Source organism: Osmerus eperlanus, chromosome 10 (assembly GCF_963692335.1).
Source record: "Osmerus eperlanus chromosome 10, fOsmEpe2.1, whole genome shotgun sequence".
Lineage (NCBI taxonomy): Eukaryota > Metazoa > Chordata > Actinopteri > Osmeriformes > Osmeridae > Osmerus > Osmerus eperlanus.
The window spans coordinates 15,165,486-15,189,373 of NC_085027.1; the positions used below are offsets into that span (position 1 = coordinate 15,165,486).

The 23,888-nt window shown below is 44.7% G+C and overlaps 1 protein-coding gene across 1 annotated transcript in view; it reads right to left on the reverse strand.

Annotated features, from left to right (window-relative positions):
- Positions 1 to 19,706, reverse strand: part of galnt18b (UDP-N-acetyl-alpha-D-galactosamine:polypeptide N-acetylgalactosaminyltransferase 18b) — a 40,875-nt gene extending 21,169 nt beyond the window's left edge. The window contains exons 1-2 of the mRNA XM_062471101.1: positions 19,155 to 19,706; positions 14 to 209 (exon numbers count right to left, since the gene is read on the reverse strand). Of these exons, the coding sequence (XP_062327085.1) occupies positions 14 to 209; positions 19,155 to 19,392 (434 nt within the window). The 5' untranslated portion in view covers positions 19,393 to 19,706. The remainder of the gene's footprint in view (positions 1 to 13; positions 210 to 19,154) is intronic.
- Between the last annotated feature and the right edge of the window lie 4,182 nt (positions 19,707 to 23,888).

The window sequence follows — 23,888 nt, forward strand, 5'->3', positions numbered from 1 at the left end:
AACAACAACTCACCCATCGGGTCTGAGGTCTGGGATTGGCCGGTCCAGAGAGAGGCGGTCGCTGAGGTAGCCGTTGTAGCCGAAGTACTGGAACATCTTCAGCGCCACCCTCCGGCTGTCCGGACTCAGATCCTGACCCCAGTGGGCGAACAGGGAAGAGTCCCCGAAAGATCTGTCTGCCTGGCCGTCCTCGCCCTTCACCGGGGCCTCTGTGGAAGTCAGGAGGATGACCGATAGCATGAATATTAGCATGGGGGCCCACCCAATCAGACTCAGAGGTGAGAACAGGTGACAGAACTCTTAAATAACAAGGTCAAAACAACCTACAGGAGAGCACTCAACAGAGGAACACAAAATGTGGGGGGGCTGCTTTTATCCACGCTGCAGTTTTATCACGCAGTCCAATTTTTATCTTGGCATTTACTCTATGTCTACTTAACCGCTAGTCATGGGAGGGGGGTTCTGTGCAAATTAAAAAGAGAAAAAGTCAAGCCTTGTTAGGGTTGAGAAGACTGTGAGTACAGCCAGGGGGTGATGCTATGAAAAATGGAAGATACATTAAACAACGTAGCTAGATGAAAATGAAATGATAAGCTCCAGAGAGTCTGATAGCGTATTAAGCATATTCAATCTCCATGGCTCTCCCCTTGTACATGTGATTACAGTGTTTACCTCAGCAATCCAATCAAATTTAAATAGATCCTCCATTCACAGCCTTCCTCTATGCCTGTTATAAAAACACACCCACTGTGGTCCGCCCAGGGCTGTCATTTAGCCTTCTCATTCTGGTATCCCAGTGTCTGCTGGGATATTATGCGGAGGGATTCGACAGTGTGTCAGAATGAATGATGAATCTAAGCTCTGGGTACTGAGTCTGAATAAGGCCATGGAGTCATTTCAATGTTACATTGTTGAACGGCTATGTGACATTTATGATTCTGCTGAAGACACACAGAAATGTGTGCAAAGCTTGAATGTCATCTCATCATAAAATACCCTCGCACTATAAAAGAAGATCAGTGACAAAGGTTATCTGGGATATGACAGTGCATCGTCACAGGTCTACGATGATCCCGTGTATACTAAAAGGCTCTAGCAACAGTAAAAACGCCAAAAGCGGCTTGCCAAAATCAAAAGTGAATGATTTATTCCTTTCCTGTAAATTCATTAGCTAGTGTCATTCAAAGGTTTTATATACAAACTGTTGAAAGACAATAATTAACATTCCACAGAATGAAACATTGAGGGAGCAGCACGTATACATAGGTGGCTGGGTGGACTGCAAGCCTACTCACAACAGTAAGTGTTGACAAGGCATGTACTAGAATGTTCTACGTGGTATGGATTTTATCAGGCGCACACAGTACAAACATCGCTTCAAGGTTACGCGTTAAGGTTAACGCTCAACAAAAAACTAAGTAACGTTATTTAAGACTTAAGCCAACCACATGCAGACAGCCCGTGCTTTGTAACTGTTTACCTAAGGTCTAATGGTATTCCTGGACTGTGACAGAGAGGAAAGAGCAGAGTGAATCTCTCCTCCCAGGAGATTAGAAAGGTCTCACTCTGGAACACAGCGCAGCATCATAAATCAGACCCACGTCCCCGCATCACGCTATGCTGATGAAGTATGACATTTCATCTCTCTGCCTTGGTGGCACACGCAGGGAGGCAGGCTGGGGGTGTCAGACTTCTCGGGGAGACAAACAACCGTATATCACGGGCACCAAAGCTGCGGTGGCATTTAACGAGTCCCAGGGAATACTCAGGGAAGTACTGGGTTACCAAGTCACTCAACCGTCTGTCTGTCTGTCTGTCAATGTCTATGGACATGCTGCAATGCACACGACTTCCAACACTTAAAAGAACACAACCGCACATGTGCTGTATTAATCAATAATTAAAGCATACTGGCCAACCAACAAGCACAAAATCAACATTTTGGGGTTCGCAAAAAGTACAGTTTTCACTGATGACAACTTTTAGTTCCTGGGGCAGTGTGTTCGTTAAACCTCCAATACAGCGCCACGGAGCTTTGATGAAAGCAAAGTTGCATCCATTGGTAATGGCCTATCATAATGACGAGAGCACAGCAGCGATACGGCTCCTCGGTCTGGGAACACAGGCTCGGGGGCTGATTCATTTCCACTGTCTGCGCTTCTGATTAATTAGGCCTACTGAGACCGCTTCGTCAGCAGGCGACACGTTCGAGCACAGCCAGGGTCAGGGGTTGCTACTTTGTAGACAAAGTAACCTAGGCAACATGGACATTGCCCCAGCTGCAGCGTGCGTCCTTTCCAAAAGGCTCTTTTGTGCGACGCGGAGCTGTTAGGCATTGTTCGGCAGAGCAGGCAAACCACTAAGCTACAGCATATGTCCCGAGTACTTTGGCAGATGTGCTACACTTATCCTCCACTAATGATGTGCTCAAGTATTAACATGTCTTAGATCGGATGCAAGATACCGGCTCTGTTTCTGGCATGGTCCTCCTGGGACCGTGTGGGCAGCACTAGGTACTAAGCACCTAGGTGCCCTGACCTACTGAGAGGTTCTACTGAACAGGTGTCGAACGCCCACAACCCAGAGCGGGCTACCCACCCAGCTGCACTCAGGAGCTCTCACAGAGTCAAACACACGGAGAGGCTCTCCCAGGATTCAGTCCCCCTTTTCAATGTTCAACAAATGAGGGTTATTATATAAGCGCCAACTCCTTGCACTGACCTTTAAAAAGTTGAGCTAGAAAAAGTCTCAGTTGCCTACAACAAGGCCCTGAGGTGATGTAGAAAGGAGAGGGGAACTCAGTGCGCTGCAGCAAAAAATATATAAAGAATTATCCCTATCATCATAATCGTGCATCTCCTTTATTAGGTGACAGAACAGCCTGGTACAGTCTGTCTCCTGTGGTCTCCCTGGGTGGGAGGGTGTGTGTGTGTGTGTGTGTGGACCCTGTGCCTCTGCAGGTGGTAGTGTTTGCGTGAGAGATAAAGGAGAAGGAGGGAGGGAGGGGGGTTCTGAGGGGCTGATGAGGGAGGCCCAGTGGCCCCTGCCTTTGAAAACCCAGGGCCCCCATCCATACCCGGGGAAACTCTGCCCTTCGGCTTATCAGCAGCCGCCCAGCCCGATGATGCCGTGAAGCCAATCAGTGATGTTGCTCCATTGTGTGCATATCGGGACAAGTCATTTAGGCCTGTGTGCTTACTGTAGCACATCTACAGAGGGGCAAAGCTGAGGACACAAGGGGCCTTTATTCCTACCTCAGGAAGCAAGCAGCACTGGAGTGCCGTGATAATGGCTCAAGGAAGTGGAGGGTGGTGTAGGGAAAGACGCCCCCCCGCCCCCCCCCCCCTCCCCCCCACCACCAGGGTTGAGAGTGGACAGTACCGCACACATCCACTAGCCTCTGCTGTGTCATCCAGGACGCTGAATAAAATCCAGCCTATTGCACCATACAACTCCCCCATCACTATTCTTCTCAGTAAGGTTCAGAGGCATAAACAACCTCTCTTGTTCCAACATTCATTGGTTTCATCGGCACTCTGAATCACTGCTTCTATGTCAGGTCATCTGCTGTACAGTAGCTACATAGCTGAGAGACACTAGAACACTCACAGGTTTCTATAGCATCTTCTGTTGTAATTCCTGTGGTACTCACATTAGCGAAGAAACCCTACAATTAAATGTGAAGTTCATCGTTTTCCTCCATTCATCCACAAGTGGCATTGCAGAAGGACTTTCACCCACGCAACGTTTGTCTTTCCGACACTTCAGAGGATGAGTGTTTTCTGACAGGACATGGCAACTCTGAGGCGGGGAAACTGGCCATAAATCTGTAGCTGAAGCGAGAGAAAGAGGTGAAGATGGCTCTTCATCACCGGCGGTCACTCGAGGAGAGGATGACCGGCCTCGCCGTGTGGGTCTTCAGGTGGCTTGTGGAGGTCCATCTGCGGTCCTCTTACTCTGGTGCAGTGTGGGGAAGGAAGAGTGCTGCTGCTGGTGGTGTTTTCTTTCATTTTCTCTCGCCCCTCGAGGAGCTGTGGTTTTGTCTCTGCGACTCGGCGGAGCCCCATCCCCCGACGTGTAGCTCCTTCCTGCACAGACCTCTTTTCCAGGAGCGCCTGTCCGGTGCCATGTGTTCCCAGCTCGTTTGTTTCGCTTGCCGGTGGCTCGCTGACCTCCCTTCACATGGGTGGTGCAGGATCTGACGGGTGTCGGACTTGAGAATGACATGGCCTGTCATGATCCTCAGAATCTTCGCTGAAGACCTTTGGTGGTGTTCCAGGGCTCTCAGTTGCCTGCTGTAAGTACTCCATGGCTGGGTTCCATACAGCAGGGAGGGGAGGACAACCGCTCTGCAGACCAGACGTTTAGTTTGACCCTCACGGTCTCAGTCTCAGGCACATACACACCCCCCTAGACACACCATAAATTCCCCTCATGCTTAAAGGAAAAAGCACACCTAGTACCTGGAAAACACCTGGGCACTTCCAGACTCATGCAACATTGATGTGGCGAGGGTGTTTGGCGTTTGGTGAGGCAGGTGTGCTTCTGAAAAGCGTTGTCGAAAAGACACAAGTAGAGACAGGACTGGAAGTGGGCTGTTCTGTGTAATAGCTTAAGAGAACCGTAGAGTGTGAACAACCCGCTGAAACCCTGCCAAGAATGTTCATGAAATACTTCAAAGAGTGCAAATATCACGTGAAAATCACCCCTAACAACAAAGAACCAATGTGGTGAACAGAGGGGAAAAGAACGACTATTTTTTATCAGAATGGAAACACGCTGGGAGGTGTGGGCCAGGAGGTGTGTCGCACCTCTGCCTCCACCATTCCACACAGAAAGCATACACCTCTAAATACCTGGTTACATAACCTCCATCAGTCAACACTCGTCTGTCAAAGATATTTACAGAACAAGACTTTTCCTGTATACCTGCATAATGAGCTGACACTCCAATCCCACAGGACTGGGCTCAGTTACAGAACCATACCAGCGCTCTCACTAAATGTAGTTAGGACTGTGCCAGCCAGCACACGTTAGCTTGACAACACATAATACAGCTAATAGCCAATTAGTGTTTCTCACAGGTTGAGAGGCTGTGGGGTTTACTATGCTGCAGAGTTGTCCATTGGAGATCTGAGTGCTGCCACTGGGTCATAGAAGGAGGCTGGCTCTCATTAGAGCACATCAGTAAATGACACGTCTTCCTGACATTGTTCCCTTTCCGAGAGTCGAGCTGTGGAGGGTGTGGAGGGGTATAAACACACACACAGACACACACAAAAACCTCTACTCCTTCCGTCTGTTTCTCCTCATTACATTAATACAATCACAAATCCCTTCAGGAAGGAACGGAAGTTTCAATTTGATTCTGCATCCTGAAAAGCTTTGGGTGGTTCAGGGATGTTATGCCTAATCTAACAATTCAAGGTTGGGGAATGTGACCACTGCCAAAAGCTATGGTCAGCTGAGGTGTTTCTCTTAGAAATGTCCTTAATGTGGATCTCACTCCCTGAGCACTAGGCCTATAGAAGTACTACTCTCTTCCGCCCCCCCTCTCCCCCCTCTCTCAGATGTGAAAGAGGTCTTGTTTGTCGTGGGAGTCTCATCTGTGCTCAATGTTGCAAACCTGATTTCACCTGAAGGGTTGCTGTTTTCTGTGTAAACCGGTGCCTAGGGTATAGCCTTAGCTCAGGGAAAAAAACACGATCCACCGCAAGAAATAAATCAAAACATTTCAGAGGGTTCACTTCAGAGTGACTCAACCTACAGAACCTGCCAAAGGCACGCAGAGACACAGGCAGGAGGTTGACATGAAAATACTGAGGATCTATTCAGCGCAAACTCTTTTATATTCTCCAGCTCTTGTAAACTTCAGCTTTTATTTCTTTAACACTCCACACTGAAACCACATGCAGTATTTACTTTAAAAACGACTTGATCAATGTTTGTGAATGGGATGCAACAATAGGTGAGCACTTACAGTAGAGTAGGTGGACAAAAGCCACGATTGCAGATCGATTCATAGTGGCCGGGAGTGACTAGCAGGGCCAATCCAGAAAGGCTGATCACTGGAGATACAGCCTCACGACTCGCCAGTTAAACTCACTGGGCAATGATTTTTCACCCAAGTTCCATCAGCATTTAGAAAATTACAAACAAAACTCCACAGATGATGCTTTCATCAATTCTGAGAACTAAAGAGGATTTCCTCTCTCGGTAATTGTAAAGGGCAGTTCTCAAAAGTAGAATCCATACACAGCAGCAGCTTACTGTTTCTTGAGACAAAGCCACGTCGAAAGCCGTCGCATATCACGTTCACGTATGGGGCCTTCGGAATCTGCATGGTGGACGAGAGGAAAACCGCTTTAAATGAGCGATGATGAGCTTAATTTACGGTAGAGTAAGTGAGGCGTGTGTTCATGTGATGCCTGTGTGCGAATCACCTCTTCAAGCCTTTTGTATGCCTCCACGTATCGTAATGACATACTGGTGCTGGAGCAACACAGAACATGATGATCGCTCCCAGAACAGTTCCCCTCCCCCGATCATTCAGATGGGATCACCAGATTGGGGAAATAGATACCGGAGCCCAGTGAAATAAGATCAAGATGAAAGCATTTTATCTGATGATACTGGTCTTTCACAAGCATAGTGTAAGAAGATCATTCTGAATACTGAATACTGTGACACATTATTGAGATATATGCACAAGGATCCTTCCTTTTGTTGATTAACGTAAAGCCACTCAGGGTTAATTTGATTGGCTTCTTATAACAAAACAGATCGACTGGAATATTTTACACAGTAACATGAGGAGACGATATATTTTTTAATATCATTTCTTGTGGCAAATGTAGCACATTTGATTGTCATGCAAAAAAACAAGGAAAACAGACCTAAGAAAGAAACACCTTCCTTGACAAAGACTACAGATGATGTAATGCCAGAGCCTACGGTGCTGTTCTACAGAAGCTGAACCAATCCATAACCATGTGCTTTGGTAGAGTAGGAAGGGTACGGAGAGGTGGGAAACTTGTGCTCCGTTCAATGTTTCAGTAAGAGGGTTGCCTCTCCTCAAACAGCCATGTCACAGATGGCATGAAAACCCCACAGGTTTTGCACGAGTTTCTCACCCATTGCATCTACAACATCCTTGACTGGCCTACGTAGGAGCAAAGAATCTGCATGGACTTTCCACCAACACCCTTCATCCAACTGGTGCTGGGCCTCCCATGGATTATTCATGCCTCTGACTTTTCACTGAGTGAAGGCTGATGGGGAAACTGTCACGGGGCTCTTCCTCTCCAGCTCCTCACCCAGGGGCTGACGGCTAGTCGCGCTCTCCTAATGGACGAGACAGCACGTCTCTGTGTGGCGGGGAGGGGGGGGGGGGGGGGCAAAGACCAAGCCATCACACCCTCGCCTCTTCCGGTCGATCAAGTAAGCGCGTGGTTTTGGTTCCCCCCCCCCTGCATGTGGTCTCCTTCGTCCTGCTGGGATGAATGGGCCGGCGGACGCTGGCGTAGTGTGAACGGCCCTGCCGCTTCACAGGGGGATGGAGTACGATCTGTAGCCCGAGGTAGCGTGCCACTGTTGTTGAAAGGCTGGCAGACAAGCGTCACTAACTGGAGCAGCTGTCGGAGGTTGCCTGCGCCACCCACAGCACCCATTCAAGGTGGGAAAATCCGCGTCCGAGGCTTATAAGTCTCCCGTAACGAGGCTGGTGGCGCATGATGGAAGCAGGGTGCCAGCCAAAGGCCTTACTCAACACGAATGGGAGGACTGAAACCACAAGGCACGCGGAGGGCCTTGTCATAAGATGGATCGTTTTCCATAGGCGTTCATAACGGAGGAGGGGATCGTTGCCGAAACGGTTTGCTAACCCCATTCCAATTCAACAGAGCCCTCCCCTCACATCTGTTCATAGATAAAAGATCCCAAGCAATGTGAAGAACTAGAGCAATAGAAATGGAGCGATAGGCCGTTCCCCCACTTGTCATCCATCCCACTGCCGTTGCTTTTACTCATCAGAAACATGCCAGTCCTGTTAGTCTGCATGATGCTTCCTATGTGCTTCACTTTGGTCACGCTGAATGAGTTCTCTCTCTTTGCTCATTTAGCTCTCGGTGAGGATAGAGAATAGGTCTCGGGGAGGCAGTAAGGAAATAACGCTCCCCTCCTCCCCTCTTCAAATGGACCTGTCACGTCCATCCCCCTGCCCTCTCTCTCTCTCTCTCCCCCCCCCCCTTCCCTGGCTCCACTTTAGAGAGCTGTAACCGTGGACAGCACAGTAACTGGATCCGTGGGCACTTCCATTTTCTCCAATGAAACTCCTCGTCCTTCTCAATGAGCCTCAGGGCCACTCCTCCAGAGCCCATCAACCCCTGACCAGAGGGGAGCCCTACAGCTGGGAGCTTCAGAACCCTCCCAGAGGGACACTACCTGGTGGCTGGTCTATAGGCCTGACTATAGTCTGTTTTCCTCAGGTAATGACTACTCGATAAAACTAAAAAGATGTGCATTCAGATGGCTTATATTTATTTCATTGATGTTTTCTCCATGTGAATAATTTAGGCCAGGTTAAAGCTTTCTCATTTGAAGTCAGCACCTCTTCTTGGTACAGCTGAATGACTCTGCAGAGTCTCACAGATTGGTTTCATGGTTTAGGCCTTTTTTCATGAACCTCAAAGTGCAGGAGTGTTCAGTTCATACAGTATAACCTGTACTGTGCAAATACATGGAGGTCCTCTGAGATGTCATTCATCTTCATTAAGATGTGCTAAAAAGGTTTTTGGCATGGTGCATGAAGTTCTGAATAGTTGGCTCATGATTAAATTTAATGTACTTTTTACACATGCCCCAAACTCCAACATCATCACAATGTGATCAATTGAAATTGAAAAGAGGTGTGTACTTGGCTGTGTCAATGACACTAATTCTCACAGACTATCTGAAACTGAGTTTTTGATTCCAAGAAACTGTCAGAAGCTGGCGCTAACAGCCATCCTGAGCGAATAGCTGCTTGGATCTTTAATAATTCCAATACTTCTAAACAGGACAACATAGCATTTGCGTCCTACTCACACTACAGAGCGTGTGTATAATACTGCTCTCATTTTGAACTCTTTTATATCAGTCACACAACAGCTGCTGGAAACCGAGAACTTTAATTCCCCCCCCCCCACCCCCTAAAAAAAAGTGCTGTGAGAGATTTAATTGACTCAAAACAGTTTGCCGTGGTGAAAGCAGCTGAACCAGCTGAAACAGTCCGGTCCTTATCGTGTGGGTGCAGGAGCCGGGCTCCAGCACATGAGAGGGGACTTCTCCTCTGAGCTGCTTGGTTAGCACCCCGGGTCAGAACCACAGAGGGGGCTGGCTGGCCGCTGCCCTCTGTGCCAGACTGACAAAGCGCTGCCTGGTGGCTATATCCCTCTATCGTGTTTTGTCAGAATAGCTGTTTTCCACAACTTCAAACTGCATTTTTTGGGGGGGGGAAAGGTGTGGTGGGAGCATTCATTTCGAGCTTTCAGAAGAAACACATGACACCCTGTGGCCTCCCAATTTGAGACCATTCTCTTTGCTATTCTTTCCAAACTGCTTGTGGCAGGACAATATTCCCAGAGACTATTTACATCTGAGACAAAACAAAGAAGCACTTCTTACTGCTGAATAGCTATTCATTACATTGTTGTTGGTTGCATGATGAGTTATGTATGTTCATTCTATTTAGTAGTTTACAATATACCACCGTCTTACATTGGATATAATGGTGTTAACAACTATGCCATTGAATTCAAATGAGAGGATTTATCCAGATACACTGCACTAATGTCCTTTGAATATCCCATCAAGTGTAGGGATTTGTGGATGATACCGTTTAATGATACTTGTGCTGAACACCATCTAATCATTTGTGCACTAAAGAACCACACAATAACACAGGCCTCAAGATTTCTGTTGATAGTCTTCTAATGTACAGTAAAAAAAGATAAATTACACCATTTCACACAAACGAGTATAGAGGTAACCATTTTGCAAATACAGTTATTTATTCTACCATAACTAAAGAGAGTTATGTGGAGGTAACAGGTAGAGTCGTATGGTTCTAAACATAAGATTTGCTAAATGGGAATGTGCCAGAGCTCATTCTTATTATTGTTCCATATTGTACAATGGCTTGTGTTATGATGCACAAACTGTGTTCAGTCTTATTCCACACACTTCTGTGGAGACGCACCCTTGCAAATACAAACAGCAATATAAGCATCTAAGAGAGTGTGTCATGACTTTATTTTTCCACCTTTAAAAAGGACTTAATCTATTTTTACTCTGTGAATTTGCATTCTAAAAGGCAGGAGTGAATATTTGATGGCTTGCACTTGTCTTGTGCAGTGAGGAAGTGGGTGGAACAGAGAGACAGAGATAGAGAGAAAGACAGATAGGGAGAGAGAGAAGAGAGATAGAGAGAGAAAGAGAGAGTGAGAGAGAGTGAGAAGGAGAGAAAGTGTGAAAAGAAAGATCATTTTCAAGGCATACATTCCGCTGTGACCACATGCTATAGTCTGCTGTGGAGCTTGTGGTACTGTTAACACCAAGGAAGATCCAGAATCAATACAGAGGGAAGATGCCTCAAGGATGAGGTTTGGAAGACTAACACAAGGCATGCAAAAGGTTGGCGTGACACGAGTGACTGGAATGTACAGCAGTGTAAGGAATGGCCTAGAAGATACAGTAGAAGTAATAATGCTCTAAGATCTCATATTGTACAGTTGACAACATGTTTTGTCAACTCTTCATCTCTGAGGCCAGTCTCTCAAGTGTATCCTGGTGCTCATGTAAAAAAATAAAATGAAAATAAACAGGCTACAAGCATTTTTCAAAGACAAGGAGATTATTTCTTATTCTGACTGAACTGAAAGCCCAAACTAAAACCATTTCCATCTTGAACGTTGAGGATAATGATCTATAGGCAAGTTTTTCTGCTGCCAATGTATCTGCATCAAAGGCCTGATAGGGGGAAATTCCCATGTACCACTGATGTAACTGGGCTGCAACCTTTACACATCAAAAAGGTGCAGATATCTTCACCTACTGCAGCAACACCTCATGGAAACATTCAATCTCCTCTCTGCTGGTTCCCGGCGTTCGGGTCAGGACTTTTCCTGGAACACGCCGTGTCTGTGGCCACAAACATGAGGCATCTGACACCCTGGGTGTGAGGGGAGACCACAGCACAGAAGAAAAGGCTCACAGTGTCCTTGGATCGGCCCCAGGCTAGAGCAACGTCCGAGCCATGTCTTCGACACAAGACACACAGCAGGGCTGTAGGCAACGGGATGGAGAGCTATAGGAGCCGGTGGCAAACGACCAGGGCGTTGCGCCCACAGCACGGGCAAATACGGACTGTTTGTTTACCTCCCCCTCGGATGCTTCAGAGGAGACTGCGGTGACACGGATGGGGGCTTACCAGTGCCCTCCACCACTGGTGGGCATGCACCTGACTGGGGGGCTGCGGAGGAGTGAGCACAAACCATAGTGCCCACAGGACACGACTTGAGTGAATGCATCATTGTTGCCTGATTTTAAGTGTATTCATAATTCAGACAGATCAATGACATTGTACGAATCAGTTTAAGACTTTTTGGTGGTTTTCATATGGATTGGAAATATATTTTCGCACAATACATGCCTGAGGCACTAGACTTCTGTCCTTAGTGTGCAGCCTCTATCCTTACGGACTCTGTCTGAGGTCGTTGAACCTGGCATGGCATTGCTCAGGTGTTCGTGAGAGCCCAGGTGAAGACTCACTGGCAGCCACTGTTAAATCTCCACATGCCGTTCTAGCAATCCATGGGGGATGTTTAACACCTCTCCATAAATCATACATTTTCTCTCTACATCGGTGAACCTCCATCTCAGCCTCGTGAATTAAGGATGTCTTCCCTGCTGCAACGTCTGAATAGATGCTTTTCACCCAACGTGTACCGTCGGGTTATTGATTGACTTATTTGGCTAGCCCCTATAACCAATCAGAAAATGTTCCCACCCACACGTTGGAGCCGGTCTCACCGACTTCTGGGTAAATTGTCTGGGCAAGTAGATGAAGTGTCTCCCCATGTGTCTGTAGTTCCAGAATATTGGCCAAAGTGTGTTCAGTACTGAATTGTTTCATACAAAACAGTCAGAAGCCCAGCCCTAAGCTTGGAGGCTAAACAGTAGTGCATGACTGGAAATAAGCACAGCCATTCAGCTCGCTGTCTCTCCCATCACCTCAATCTCACCATTTACCCATTCACTCAAAGTGAGAAAGGTAACCGCTGTTATCAAAAGGGAAGGCTTGGTTAGAAGAAAGAGAACCATGACAGTTCTGAGGGATGGAATGAAGGCTGGATTTCGTTTACAAAACTTGAATTTGATTTTTCAGTTGCGAGATAGGCTCCATTCAGAACACCAGAGGCTATCCCCAGACACAAGAGATGGCAGAGTTGACACCGTGAAGGGAACACTTCAGCATGCAGAGCGATAATAGCCAACATGCGATTACTCCAATCGAGTGGTTTTCTGCAGCAAAAATCTTGGCTTGTGAGATGATTGGCACACTACAAAAATGACTAAGCATCTGTCCCTTACCCGGTGGACAGAATGGGCCTATTGAAATCGTACATCCATGGCTGGCCTCCCCCTGATAATGAGTTCAATCTATTGATGCTCATCGCTCTGAGTCTTTCTGTGGCTTACCCCAAGAAAACAGTCACTCCTGAGACATTCAAGGACATCTAGTTTTCCACTTTGCACGCTTCCCTGGCTTCCAGAGAAACATTCACCTCTAGGCGTAGTGCCGCATGCCGGTTTATTTTTTTTTTAAACCCCAGTAACAACATTTCAAAGGACATCGATGCTGGCAAAGGTATTTGACTGGGGCCAGGAACTCTATCTGACACAATGAGGCCAGGGTGTCTCATGGAGCCCCTAACACAGTCTTGTAGCCTGGCCTTCAAACAGACACGGGGGGGGCGCTGGCTTTCCCTCTCAGCTCAACAGAACCACAGGTCTAGAAAGCAATCAATGGACAAGGACACGCACTCATTACAACGAGTCATTATCAGTAATGTGTGGATTGGCATGCCTTCATATTCTCAGGACAAGACAACAATCCATTGTTTACAGCTGTTGAATACTTGCCAGTAAGCCCAAGCTAATGCGGGGGCTGCAATTTGTTTTAATGTTTAAAGACAATCTTTTGGAGAAATACTCAGCAGGCTGTTTGTGAGAGGAAGCAGGTTTAAACCTTGTCTTATGGAAAAGTACTTAATACTCATTGACTGGGAGACAAACAGCCATGGGTAATTACACAGGAAAGGAAATGACTAGAACTGATATGCCTTCTAAATCAACACTATTAGGTGATCACAGCATTATGAATGGGGCATGTCCGTGCTGCACACTGGCAAACATGTTTTAATGGCTGGGACTTGTGGTTATTAGATGGCCTTGTGACAGACATAGTGAGTGACAGCATCTGTCCCTCGCCACCGGACAAAGGTATTCAGGTGGTGGTTGCTATGGTGATATTAATAAAAATTAGATGATGAAACGTTCATATGAAAGATATGATGCTTTCTGCCCTGCAGGTGTTTCTGCCTGGAACAAAGCTATGAAAAAAACAACAACCAATATTTAATAACTGCCGACTTCGGAAGGACAGAGTAATTAAGTTCTCTAGTAAAAGTAATCAAACAAGACAAGGTGATAATTGAGGCTTGAGATGCAGGATTCTGTGGATGGTATGCCCTTATGGCTCTCTCCCTATTCACCAGCACACATGCCGGTAGAAGAGTCCTGATTCCTGTCAGGTTCAGGAACTGTTGCTGACTGGGCGCACTCTGAATTCCTCAAAGGTTCCCACCACTCTGTAATTAATAAGCAATTATATCCAAATTCTGCTAATTAGAGTCCCTTGCCCACGATATGGGAGAGAACTGAGCTTTCAATCTGTAATTAAATGCTTTATATACATAAAATTTGAAGGATGACACTCTGCTCTAAATAATAAGATCAACACTGCAGCAGGGAGATATTTAACTCCCTGACAATTCAGGAGTTAAAAGCCATAGAGCTCATCACACTGAATCATCGACAAATGAAAGATGGCCATATAATACTGCTGGACAACCGACACAGTTAGATATGTGGGTCCATTAACAGTTAATCCAGGATGGATTATGGATGTGCAAGAACGAGGAGGAGAGAGCGTCAGATATGATGAGCCGCATGCATTCAGATCAACATCTCAATTAGGGTGAACTGGGATGGATCCCAGGGACACTGCTGATGCAGTCTTCCATGTGATCCCGCAGAGCATCTCCCCCTTCTCTCCTTCTCCACCCCCCTCACCTCCCCACACTTCCTCCTGTTCATTCAACCCCCCCCCCTCCCCCACACACACACACACACTACCTTGCTTTCTCCCGGCCTACTCACATTTCATCACTTGCTAATCAATTGAGGATTCACATAGTGAGTGTAAGATCATTACTTCAGGAAATAAACCATGACGTGTTTCCCATGTTAAACGCCTTGAACTAACAGTATAACCTATGGAATAAGTCATCTTAAAAATAAAAATAAACTTTGTTTGGGAGTGCAGTCATTGACCGTGCTGCACTCTGCAGCAGTATGACCTCGCTGTGCACCAGCTCTGTGCCAAGCCCTACTATTCTGTTGTTCACTCTCAGGAATTATTAACTCATCAGTAAGGAAATATGTGCTTTTCCCCTATGTACTGCAGTTGCTGGTACTAATACCAGTATGTTCTAAGCTCTGCTGTAGCATTCCTCTAAGCTAAGAGGAATGCTACAGCAGTGGTCTGCATTAAAGCCATGAATGTTGTGATATGCGGTTCTTAGATAAATACACAGAAGTTTGGTTTTTGAGAGAGAAAGGGAGATAGGGAGACAGAGACGAGTCAGAGAGCGAGAGAAAAGGAGATTATAATTCAACTAAGGGCCTTGCCCGCTTAAAAACAAAGCTGTACTTCCTCGGTCTGAGACATGGATTATAAATAATAAAGCACTGAGGGACGAAACGTGGTGGACAATTTAGAAAGAATGTCGAAACAAAGCACTCCAATTTGTCAGAGGCGCTGTCAGCCTCCCCGTATCGTCACATGAAGAAGAGGGGCCCACCCTCAGAAGACGGCTAGTGGAACCTCTCTCAGTGCCCATGTGTGCACTTAGCAAATAGAGCAGCCAGATATGAGTGACTGAGACAAATTGCTGTACAGGATGTGTGCGACTGAGAAGAGAGGGGAGGGCAGTCATGGACCCGGCTAATCAGAGGGCCGTCTGGTCCCAAACACTTCTTGAAGTAACCTGTTCTAAAGACTGCTTCAGAATTATTTTGTCACAGAGCTATGTTAGTGGACTTTTATGAATATAGAAAGAGGAATGCAGTACTGTACTATAAATGTTTGTTATTGTGTGAGGGACTGCCTAATATTGAAACATAGGGGTTAATTTGCCAAACATTCAGATTTTCCTCATGCTAGTTTTGCCCTCTGGATTCTGACTAATTAATTGTTTTCACTACCTTCTCCAGTGGATTTATACCCGTGCAATTCAATTCATTTTCTAATTCTTTATCTTACACATTCACCAGAAGTGTGTTATTTTTTTGTGGCACTCCAACAGGTGATGGCTGCGTGCTGTGCATGTACTCAGCAATAACAACACTACAACCTTGTTGCCGTGGCACCACTGTTACTGTGGCATCCTCCACCAATACCTATCCGGCTCACATAATTCAATTCTGGAAAGATGATGATAAACAATCAATGTGCTAATGGGGCGGTGAGATAGTTAAGGATCTCTCCATTTTACAAAGCAGAAATTAAACAGTATGAATCCAAATTACATTACAAATTGTTAAATGTAATTTAATCCAAATTAAATTACATTCATCAGGTGGAGTTTCAGGAGTATGTTATGTAATTACAATATGCAGCCCTGAAGCTAAATCAAATAAAGCACTTGTTTGTAATTAATACTTAAACTGTATTCGACACATTTACTAAACTGACACTACACCGAAAGCAGATTGCAGTTACGTCAGTCGATACATTATTGAAAAAAACTTACTTCAAATGGAAAATTACAGAGGAAAGACTTTTTCTGAGCAGCAAGGTACGTTCATGTGGGAAAGTGAAAAACCAGAGTTGTGAAAGCTTATTGGCTGCTCATTTCTTCTTCACTTAGGGGGAAACAGTAGTTTCAATAAGCACAACCACACAAACACACACTGCTCTCCCTCCACCCCCTTTTTCATCAACATGAGTAAATACCCATGGTGATTTAGTGGCCTTTTCAACTGATTGACCAGCAGATTTGATTGAGCTCATTCACTGAACTAGCATGATCGTCTCAGCCTGAATCAGCATATTAATAAATATCCCTTCAGTGTTCTTGGTGGTTCAATCAGAAAACCGAAAAGCTAAATACACCCTGGAAGAACAACATTAGAGGTGCTACACACTTTCAGTAACATTCTTGTGAAGATAAACACAAGAACACATCCTCATAGTTAATTTGTATCCTTCTAATCATACTACAGTAGTGAAAAGGGTAGTCATGGATGGTAGTTTGTGACTGTAGACAGTTACATATTATTCTAAAGAGCGTTTTAGCTTCACAGAGTCCAGAGGAACCTTCACACATGTATTTTTGAAAGCTTTCAGGAACACGAGGCGAGCCAGAGAATGCAGTCACAGCGTTCACGGTGGGCGTGTGTGAACATGTCCTGTCAGCTTCCTCGCCAAACCTCGTTCATTGACTGCACTTGATACAAGCTAAAGTTCAACGAGGAGCGAGTGTGCTCTTCTGCACCCTCGTCTTTCTCACTGACCACATCATAAAAATGGTCACAGTGGAGTGGTGTACTGTATTTCGGTCGTACGGCACACAGTAGGAAGCTGTCACTAGCCATATCTCTCGGAGAACATTCCGTGTCTGCCACACTGCAGCCAAGTGCCAAGTCTGCCGTGTTGCCCATTTAAATGTCTCATTCCCTCATGTACGAATGCTCTGCAGGGCACCAGCCTTTATGCTGCCTTTCAAAACTCAGCGGAATGCTATTTTGGTGGTGGTGGAAGTGTGTGTGTGTGTCTGTGTGTGTATGTGTAAGTGTGTGTACCCCTGCATGCATGGTGTGACTGTGCAGGCTTGTAGGGGAGCACGAGGGACGTGTGACACAGTACAGCAAATGGCCGAGAACTCCAAAAAAGCATGTGTCTGTGGCACAATCTCTGAAGCAGGAGTCGATGTCACCCACTAATCTTAATGCTCCAATCGATTCATGACTCCTAAACCTTGCTTCCCACCTGAGAGGTACACTCAGGAAGAGGATGAGAGGTAGGGGCTCACAACATGCCGGATTCTACCAGGCACACGAAGGAGAGAGCAGGGCCATGGAGAATGTTCTGCCCTTGTTCTGTTACTAAGACTTTGAAAGTGTGTGATATACTGTTGCTTTACTTAAGCAACTGAGATGTTCTTGTTGCACTGCAGTATTGTTGTAGCATTATTGTTGCATTGTAGTATACTATTAAATGTAATGTCATATTACTCTTGTTCAACGTGCCTGTTAGGTAGGATATGGTTACTTTGTGATGTGTCTAGAGAATACAGAGTTTATTTTTCACTCCTCCAAATACTGACTACTGATCCTTGATCTTCTACTGTATTTTCTGTTTGCACTATTTGTACGTCGCTTTGGATCAAAGCGTCTTCTAGCATCTCCTGAATAAAAAGCAATATGTAAAGAAAGGGTATTCAGCTTTATAACAAAGGGATTCAATGCTTCAGGGAGTCAATCAGTCTTAATGCCAGAACTCCATCTTTGAGTAGCACAAACAAAGCCTGTCTGTGCCAAACAGTGAAACGTAGAGCTGGCTCCAGGAGGAATGTTTAAATGACCAACCAAGCTCAGCTCCAGGGCCTCATCTGAGTTCCTGTCCTGGCCCGGACCTAACGATGAGAGCCTCTCTCTGTCTGCATGTAACCAACACTCAACTGTACCTGTGAGCAAAATTAGGACCTGGCTGAAATTAGTTTCCTGGTGATGACAAGATTAGAGCTCTAGTGATGACACAGGAACAGGGACATGTACAGGTTGCATAGGGACTGTTACAATTGCACAAACTAATAGGCTCTACGTTTCATACTCTATTATTATAGATGAATATAAACATAAAAAGCGCTTCATTAGTAAATGTGTTTTTGTCCTGTGTGTGCACCAGTTACAAAGGAGGATTTTGCAAAAGAAATGGGGGGAGGGGACAACCTTGAAGAGAGTGAATTCCATACATTCCCAAGAACACAGAATCAACCATTGAAGGACTGTATAAACTAAATGTGAGCTATCTTGATCAAGTTGATGAACCATGCCATTTCACTTTTAAATAGACAATAATAAACGTTCAACTTTAAATATCACCAAGTAAAATAAAAATTATTGCTTTTAATTTCTCTTTGTGAACAGAGAGATATGTGAAAAGCCAACACACCTGCACTGTACCAACAGCCCTCAAAATGGACATCAGCAAACACATTACAGGTTTAGGGCTCGAAATAGACAACCGTGAACCACCCAAAAACTGTGTACACAGTCTACAAATCAACGCAGAACATTGTAACAAGCTATTTGACAGATTAACCGAGACACAGAGATTCAATAAATTTGCAATGTAAACTGGTCGCAGACGAAACTCATAAAACAGGAAGAAAAGGCTGAGGAGGGATTTTTGGAAAGAGTGTTTATGGACACATTCATGAGCTGGGGACATACCACTGAGGTCAACACTGGTCTAATTAGAATCCTTTCCCAGGACGAGTCTTTATCACTGACAATGAATAGGCTATGCAAAGCTCTATTGTAATTTGCCCTCTGACACACCCTCCTGCCCAAAAGTGAAAGGGACTAATGAAGTGTCGGCATACAATAAATAGTTATGTGTGAATGTGCAATATACAACAAATCAACAATGTTTTAATTCAATGTTATATTCAGTGACTTATGAAACGGTGAATCAAAAATCACTTGGTTACTTCAACATCATCATCACCACATCACATAAACAACTAACAAATCATAGTATTTACCTTGTATGTGCTGGTTGACAACATTCTCGAGTCGATCAAGTCTCTCTATGATCCGTAGAGTTTCTCCTTTCTTGTCACTTTCTAACTTTTTCTCTGGGACAGGCATAGGGACTTTGATGTATACATTCGCGATATAATTAGTGACCCACCCAACATACAGCAGACACACGATGTTGGTCATGCCACTCAAGATCACGCATGTAGACACCAAAGTTTTAGTTCTCCTGGTGCAAGCCATGCCGACATCCCTCCATGCAGTAACCTACACAAAATTCCGTTCAACAGTGTACAAGTACGACTGTCGCCCACCAAATCCTGGAATGAGCTACGCGCGTCACTTTAGAGCAACCTGCATGAAATCCTGCAACTCTCCAACGATGCGATCCGTGCTTCGAGCGCGGGTTATCAGCGCCTTCGCCTTTACAGGTCCATATAGGTAGGTATCTCAAACTGTAATTTGAAAACACATCAAACACTGAAAAACCGACTGGATGCCGACTGTTCCTTTTTTCGATCCATGGCAAATCTGAACAAGTTGAAATTTCACAGACCTTGTGAAAACGCTCAGAACAAACATTCAGCAGCTGTAGCCAATGAGGTGCGATACTGGAGTTGTACAGTAATCTGTGCATTCACTTGGTGGGCGGGTCTAATTTGCTAACATTTAATGACAGTACATTTGATGTATCTAGTATGAAATAAAATAGACCTATCCATTTTTGTGTTTTGGTTTACATGCCACTGTCGTGATCGTGTTGGTCTTAATACTCGCAGTTATTTGTCATTTGTCTTGTAATGCCTGTACAATGTTGAAGTAGCCTATAATAGGCCTAAACGTAATTATAAATGCATACAGTAGCCTATCCTGTCACTTTAAGATTAATATAGTTAATTATATCATTTTATTTTCGATATGAAGTAACGAAAACATTGTATTAAGGAATTTAAACATGTTTTATCTGCTTTGTACAAAGCAATGCAGTTGCGCTGGTCCTTGCAAATTGCTTCGAGCTCGATGCAGTAAGCAGAACGATAACAACAGCACTTGCAATACTTAACAAAGCCACGAGATAGAGACAACGAAACCTGAAAATATTAAGGTGTGTTTTGTCAGCAGACAGGTATGAATTTACGGCAGCGTATTGCTGACACACCAGAAATGAAAAAAGGATCGGTATCTATCACGTTACAATGTGTTATGTTTCTTGTTATAACAAGATGTTTATCATGTTATAACAAGTTATTGTCATGTTATAAACATGACAATAACTTGTTATAACATGAAACTTGTTATCACGTTATAACAAGAAACATATTTATCTTGTTGTTACAAGTGAAACGTTTCACGTTATAACGTGATACAAACAAGATAAATATGTTTCTTGTTATAACGTGATAAGTTTGTGTCATGTTCGTTATAACATGAAAATAACTTGTTATAACATGATAAACATCTTCTGCATAAAAGGTTTCACGTTATAACGTCATTTCAATAGTTGGTGACAGGTGTCAGGATTTGCAGGATTTGCATCCCCTGGCCGAACTGCTGCACTTCGAATTCACCTCTCAAATGGAACAAATAGCGACGTGGAAGACTCAACAGCAACAAGGGACTCATTTATCTGCATAAATACGTTTATTTGTCTGTTACGTTAAGGCGGTGTGTGAATTGTTTAATGCGTCGTTTAGGCTATTGTGGATTAATCGACAGTGTTTTCCAAAGTTCCATATTGCAATGCACCTTAGCTACATAGCAATAGGCCTATCTAGGCCTATGTGACTCGACATCACATGCAGGTTTATGAACAATATTTTTTCCTTTAATCTAGGCTACCGTCATCTGTCCATTCTCTGCAGGTGTGGTCTGACAAGGATGCCCCGTCTAACCCACCCCTCCCTGCCCTCTAAAGTGATTTCTGTTTTAATTTGATTTAGTTTAATATGGCTTTTCAATTCACCGCTTTGTTCACCTGTCTACCATATGAGTTACAGAGGGGGTACACATTATATCAGTTTTTTTCATCTGATATAATGTGTACCCCCTCCCCTAACATATGGGTCTGTCCTGCCATCATGTGTGTTCTTTTCGGTGTTCTTTTGGTCACTCCGCCAACGGAGGCCCGTGTTGCCCATCAGGCTCAATGTGTCCTTCTGGTGGTGGAGGCGTCGCTTCTTTCTGCGGTGCGCAGGACATGACACAGGAGCCGCTTCTGAACCGGCCTCTCCTGCTACATCAAAGCAAGTGAGAAATAACTGAGCCTCAGGCCTTTACAAGCCCATAAGAAGAACTGCAGCTTTTCAACAGTCGTGTGTGTGTGTGTGTGGTTGGTATTGAAGATGGATACTTCACTGTAAGGTTGAGACACTTATCGATCTCTGTTAGTTCTGCGGAACATTGACACCTTGGTTATGTGCTTAGACGAGATGCAAATGTTACTGTGCAAGTCAGAAATGTTCTGTAGTCTGCGAAGAGGTTTAATATTATTATTATTATAAGCTTTATAACAGATTGAGAGATCTATTATAGTATTGTGGATGGTCTCTTACTGTCCATCATTTGCCTATGAATGGATTTATGAATGCATCTATCCCATGCAAACTCAGACAACATCCTTCCAGGTAGATGTTGAGTAAAACAGTAATGACTCTACCCATTAATGCCCTCCGGGAACCATAGAGTTCTAAAACATTTAAATGGGGTGACTGGAGCCTTGACAGGATCTGACCACTGCACCATCTCTAATGTCCATCACTCACCACTCCTCCTCCATAGCAACAAAGCCTCTCCACTCCTGAGTGGCACAGCCACTATACACTAATTGCTTCTGTAGGCCATCCTTTTTGTTCAGAGACCGTTAATGGTTTTCAAATCATCAAGTTCTATACAACTTTCATTTAGAAAATGTGTATTTCCCCGTGCCTAGAGTGAGGGCCTTTTATGAATGGCTACAGTCCCAGTCCTTGTTAGTGCCAAGTGCTCTGCAGAGGAAAATAATGGAGACTCAATTAAGAGGCATTGTAGGAAGTCAGCCTTATTTCACTGAGTGTTGTCACTCAGTGAAACTACTCCAAACCAGCATGCACCAATTTCTATATCTGCTGGGGTACAATATTACAATGGTGCAGCAGGACTTCACAATTGTGTGTATGTGAGACCAAAAACTTCCCCTCAAAAAGCTCCTCTCACAATGTACTTTGGTGAGAGTGGTAGAAGCTCATAAAGATAGTTAAACATCTCTATGACCTCAAGTGCTGCTCTTAGGGCAGCTGCAGACAACAGTCTTTTACCGTAATGTCCGTACATTATCAGTCTATGCAGTGTTTATCCATATAAAGTATTCTATGGTGATCTGGAACATTACGTCTGTTGGCCATCAGAAATGCCTGCATCACAGACATTTCCGTCCCTGGATTCCTACAATGGGGCATGAGTACTGCAGAATCAAAGTCTGGTACCAGCACTTCCCTTCTAAAATGTTATTTCCCAGGTGGGTCTTAAGGAGAAGTTAGAAGGTCACATGCTGTCAGTGGCCCATCTGACACAACAGGCAGGGCTGCCCCCAGGGCCAGCAGAGCTACAAGAGATGCTCTGATACTGAGAGGAAACAGTCACCAGTGACAGATTTGTTTTAGGCTCAAGATTAAACTCAATTTATTACAGCAGATTGGAATCTTTCCTTTGCAGACGTATTATTAATGTGTATGGACTAACGCATTTACTCCACAACAGGAGGGTGGCTTGTACTCTTGTTTCTACAATCTCTGCAGCTGAGGACCTCTCCAGACCAGATGAATCAGGTTGGCTGCCTGAATGGCTGGCCGCTAGAGTACTGTTTGTTCGAGCTTGATTAGAGTGGATGACGTCATCGGCGTTGATGAGCAATCTCCGGGGTAAAACGTCTGAAACAATTCTAGAATGAGCAATTTGTGTATAACACAAGGTACAGTCAGGTTTCAAAGCATCAAGAATCAAATTCATTTCTATGCCATCATAATGACTTTGTGTTAATGCTTACAAGGCTCATCTATTGTAATGAGTCAGACAGTACAGGTTTTTTTCCTCCCTCCGTAACCCTGGGCTTGTGTGACAAACAGCCTCTGGTCTCCTTTGCTGTTCCGTCTCCTCAGCTGCAGTCACTTATGGGAGAATGAGTCAGGGCCCTCACATGATCGATGCTGCGGCGCACGGCTCATTCCTTCCAGCTAACAGGCATGCCCGGTGCTCAGGTCGTCTCCCTGATTTACAGGGTGCGGGGGCAGAGGTTTGTCAAGCTGCGTGGGTGTGAATTGAAATACAGGGATTCTTTTCTGCTGGTTTTGAATTATTTTCATTTCCAGTTCATCATAATCCATCTCGATCAGCTAATCCTGATCCCCGGAACCTACATATCGAGTGATACGCTACCTGCTACCTAAACAGATGAATTGATGTGTTTTGGTCATTAGTATTTGCCCCCTCCATGATAACATTGACTTATTTAATTTTCCTTTCCATTTTGAATAACCTGGTAAAGTATACCACTGCTGAGGAAGTCAATGGTATCTGAAAACTGCTGAAACGGTTGTTTACCTGCCTGATCAGATTCATCCAAGGTCAGTTCTGGGGGATTTCTGAGAGAAATCCAATGCTATACAGATCACATAAAGCTATATCGTTCTCCTCAAGCTACTCTGCAAAAGTTTGCTTCATACTCTGACATTACCTTTTATAATCAAAATATATGAATAGCAGAT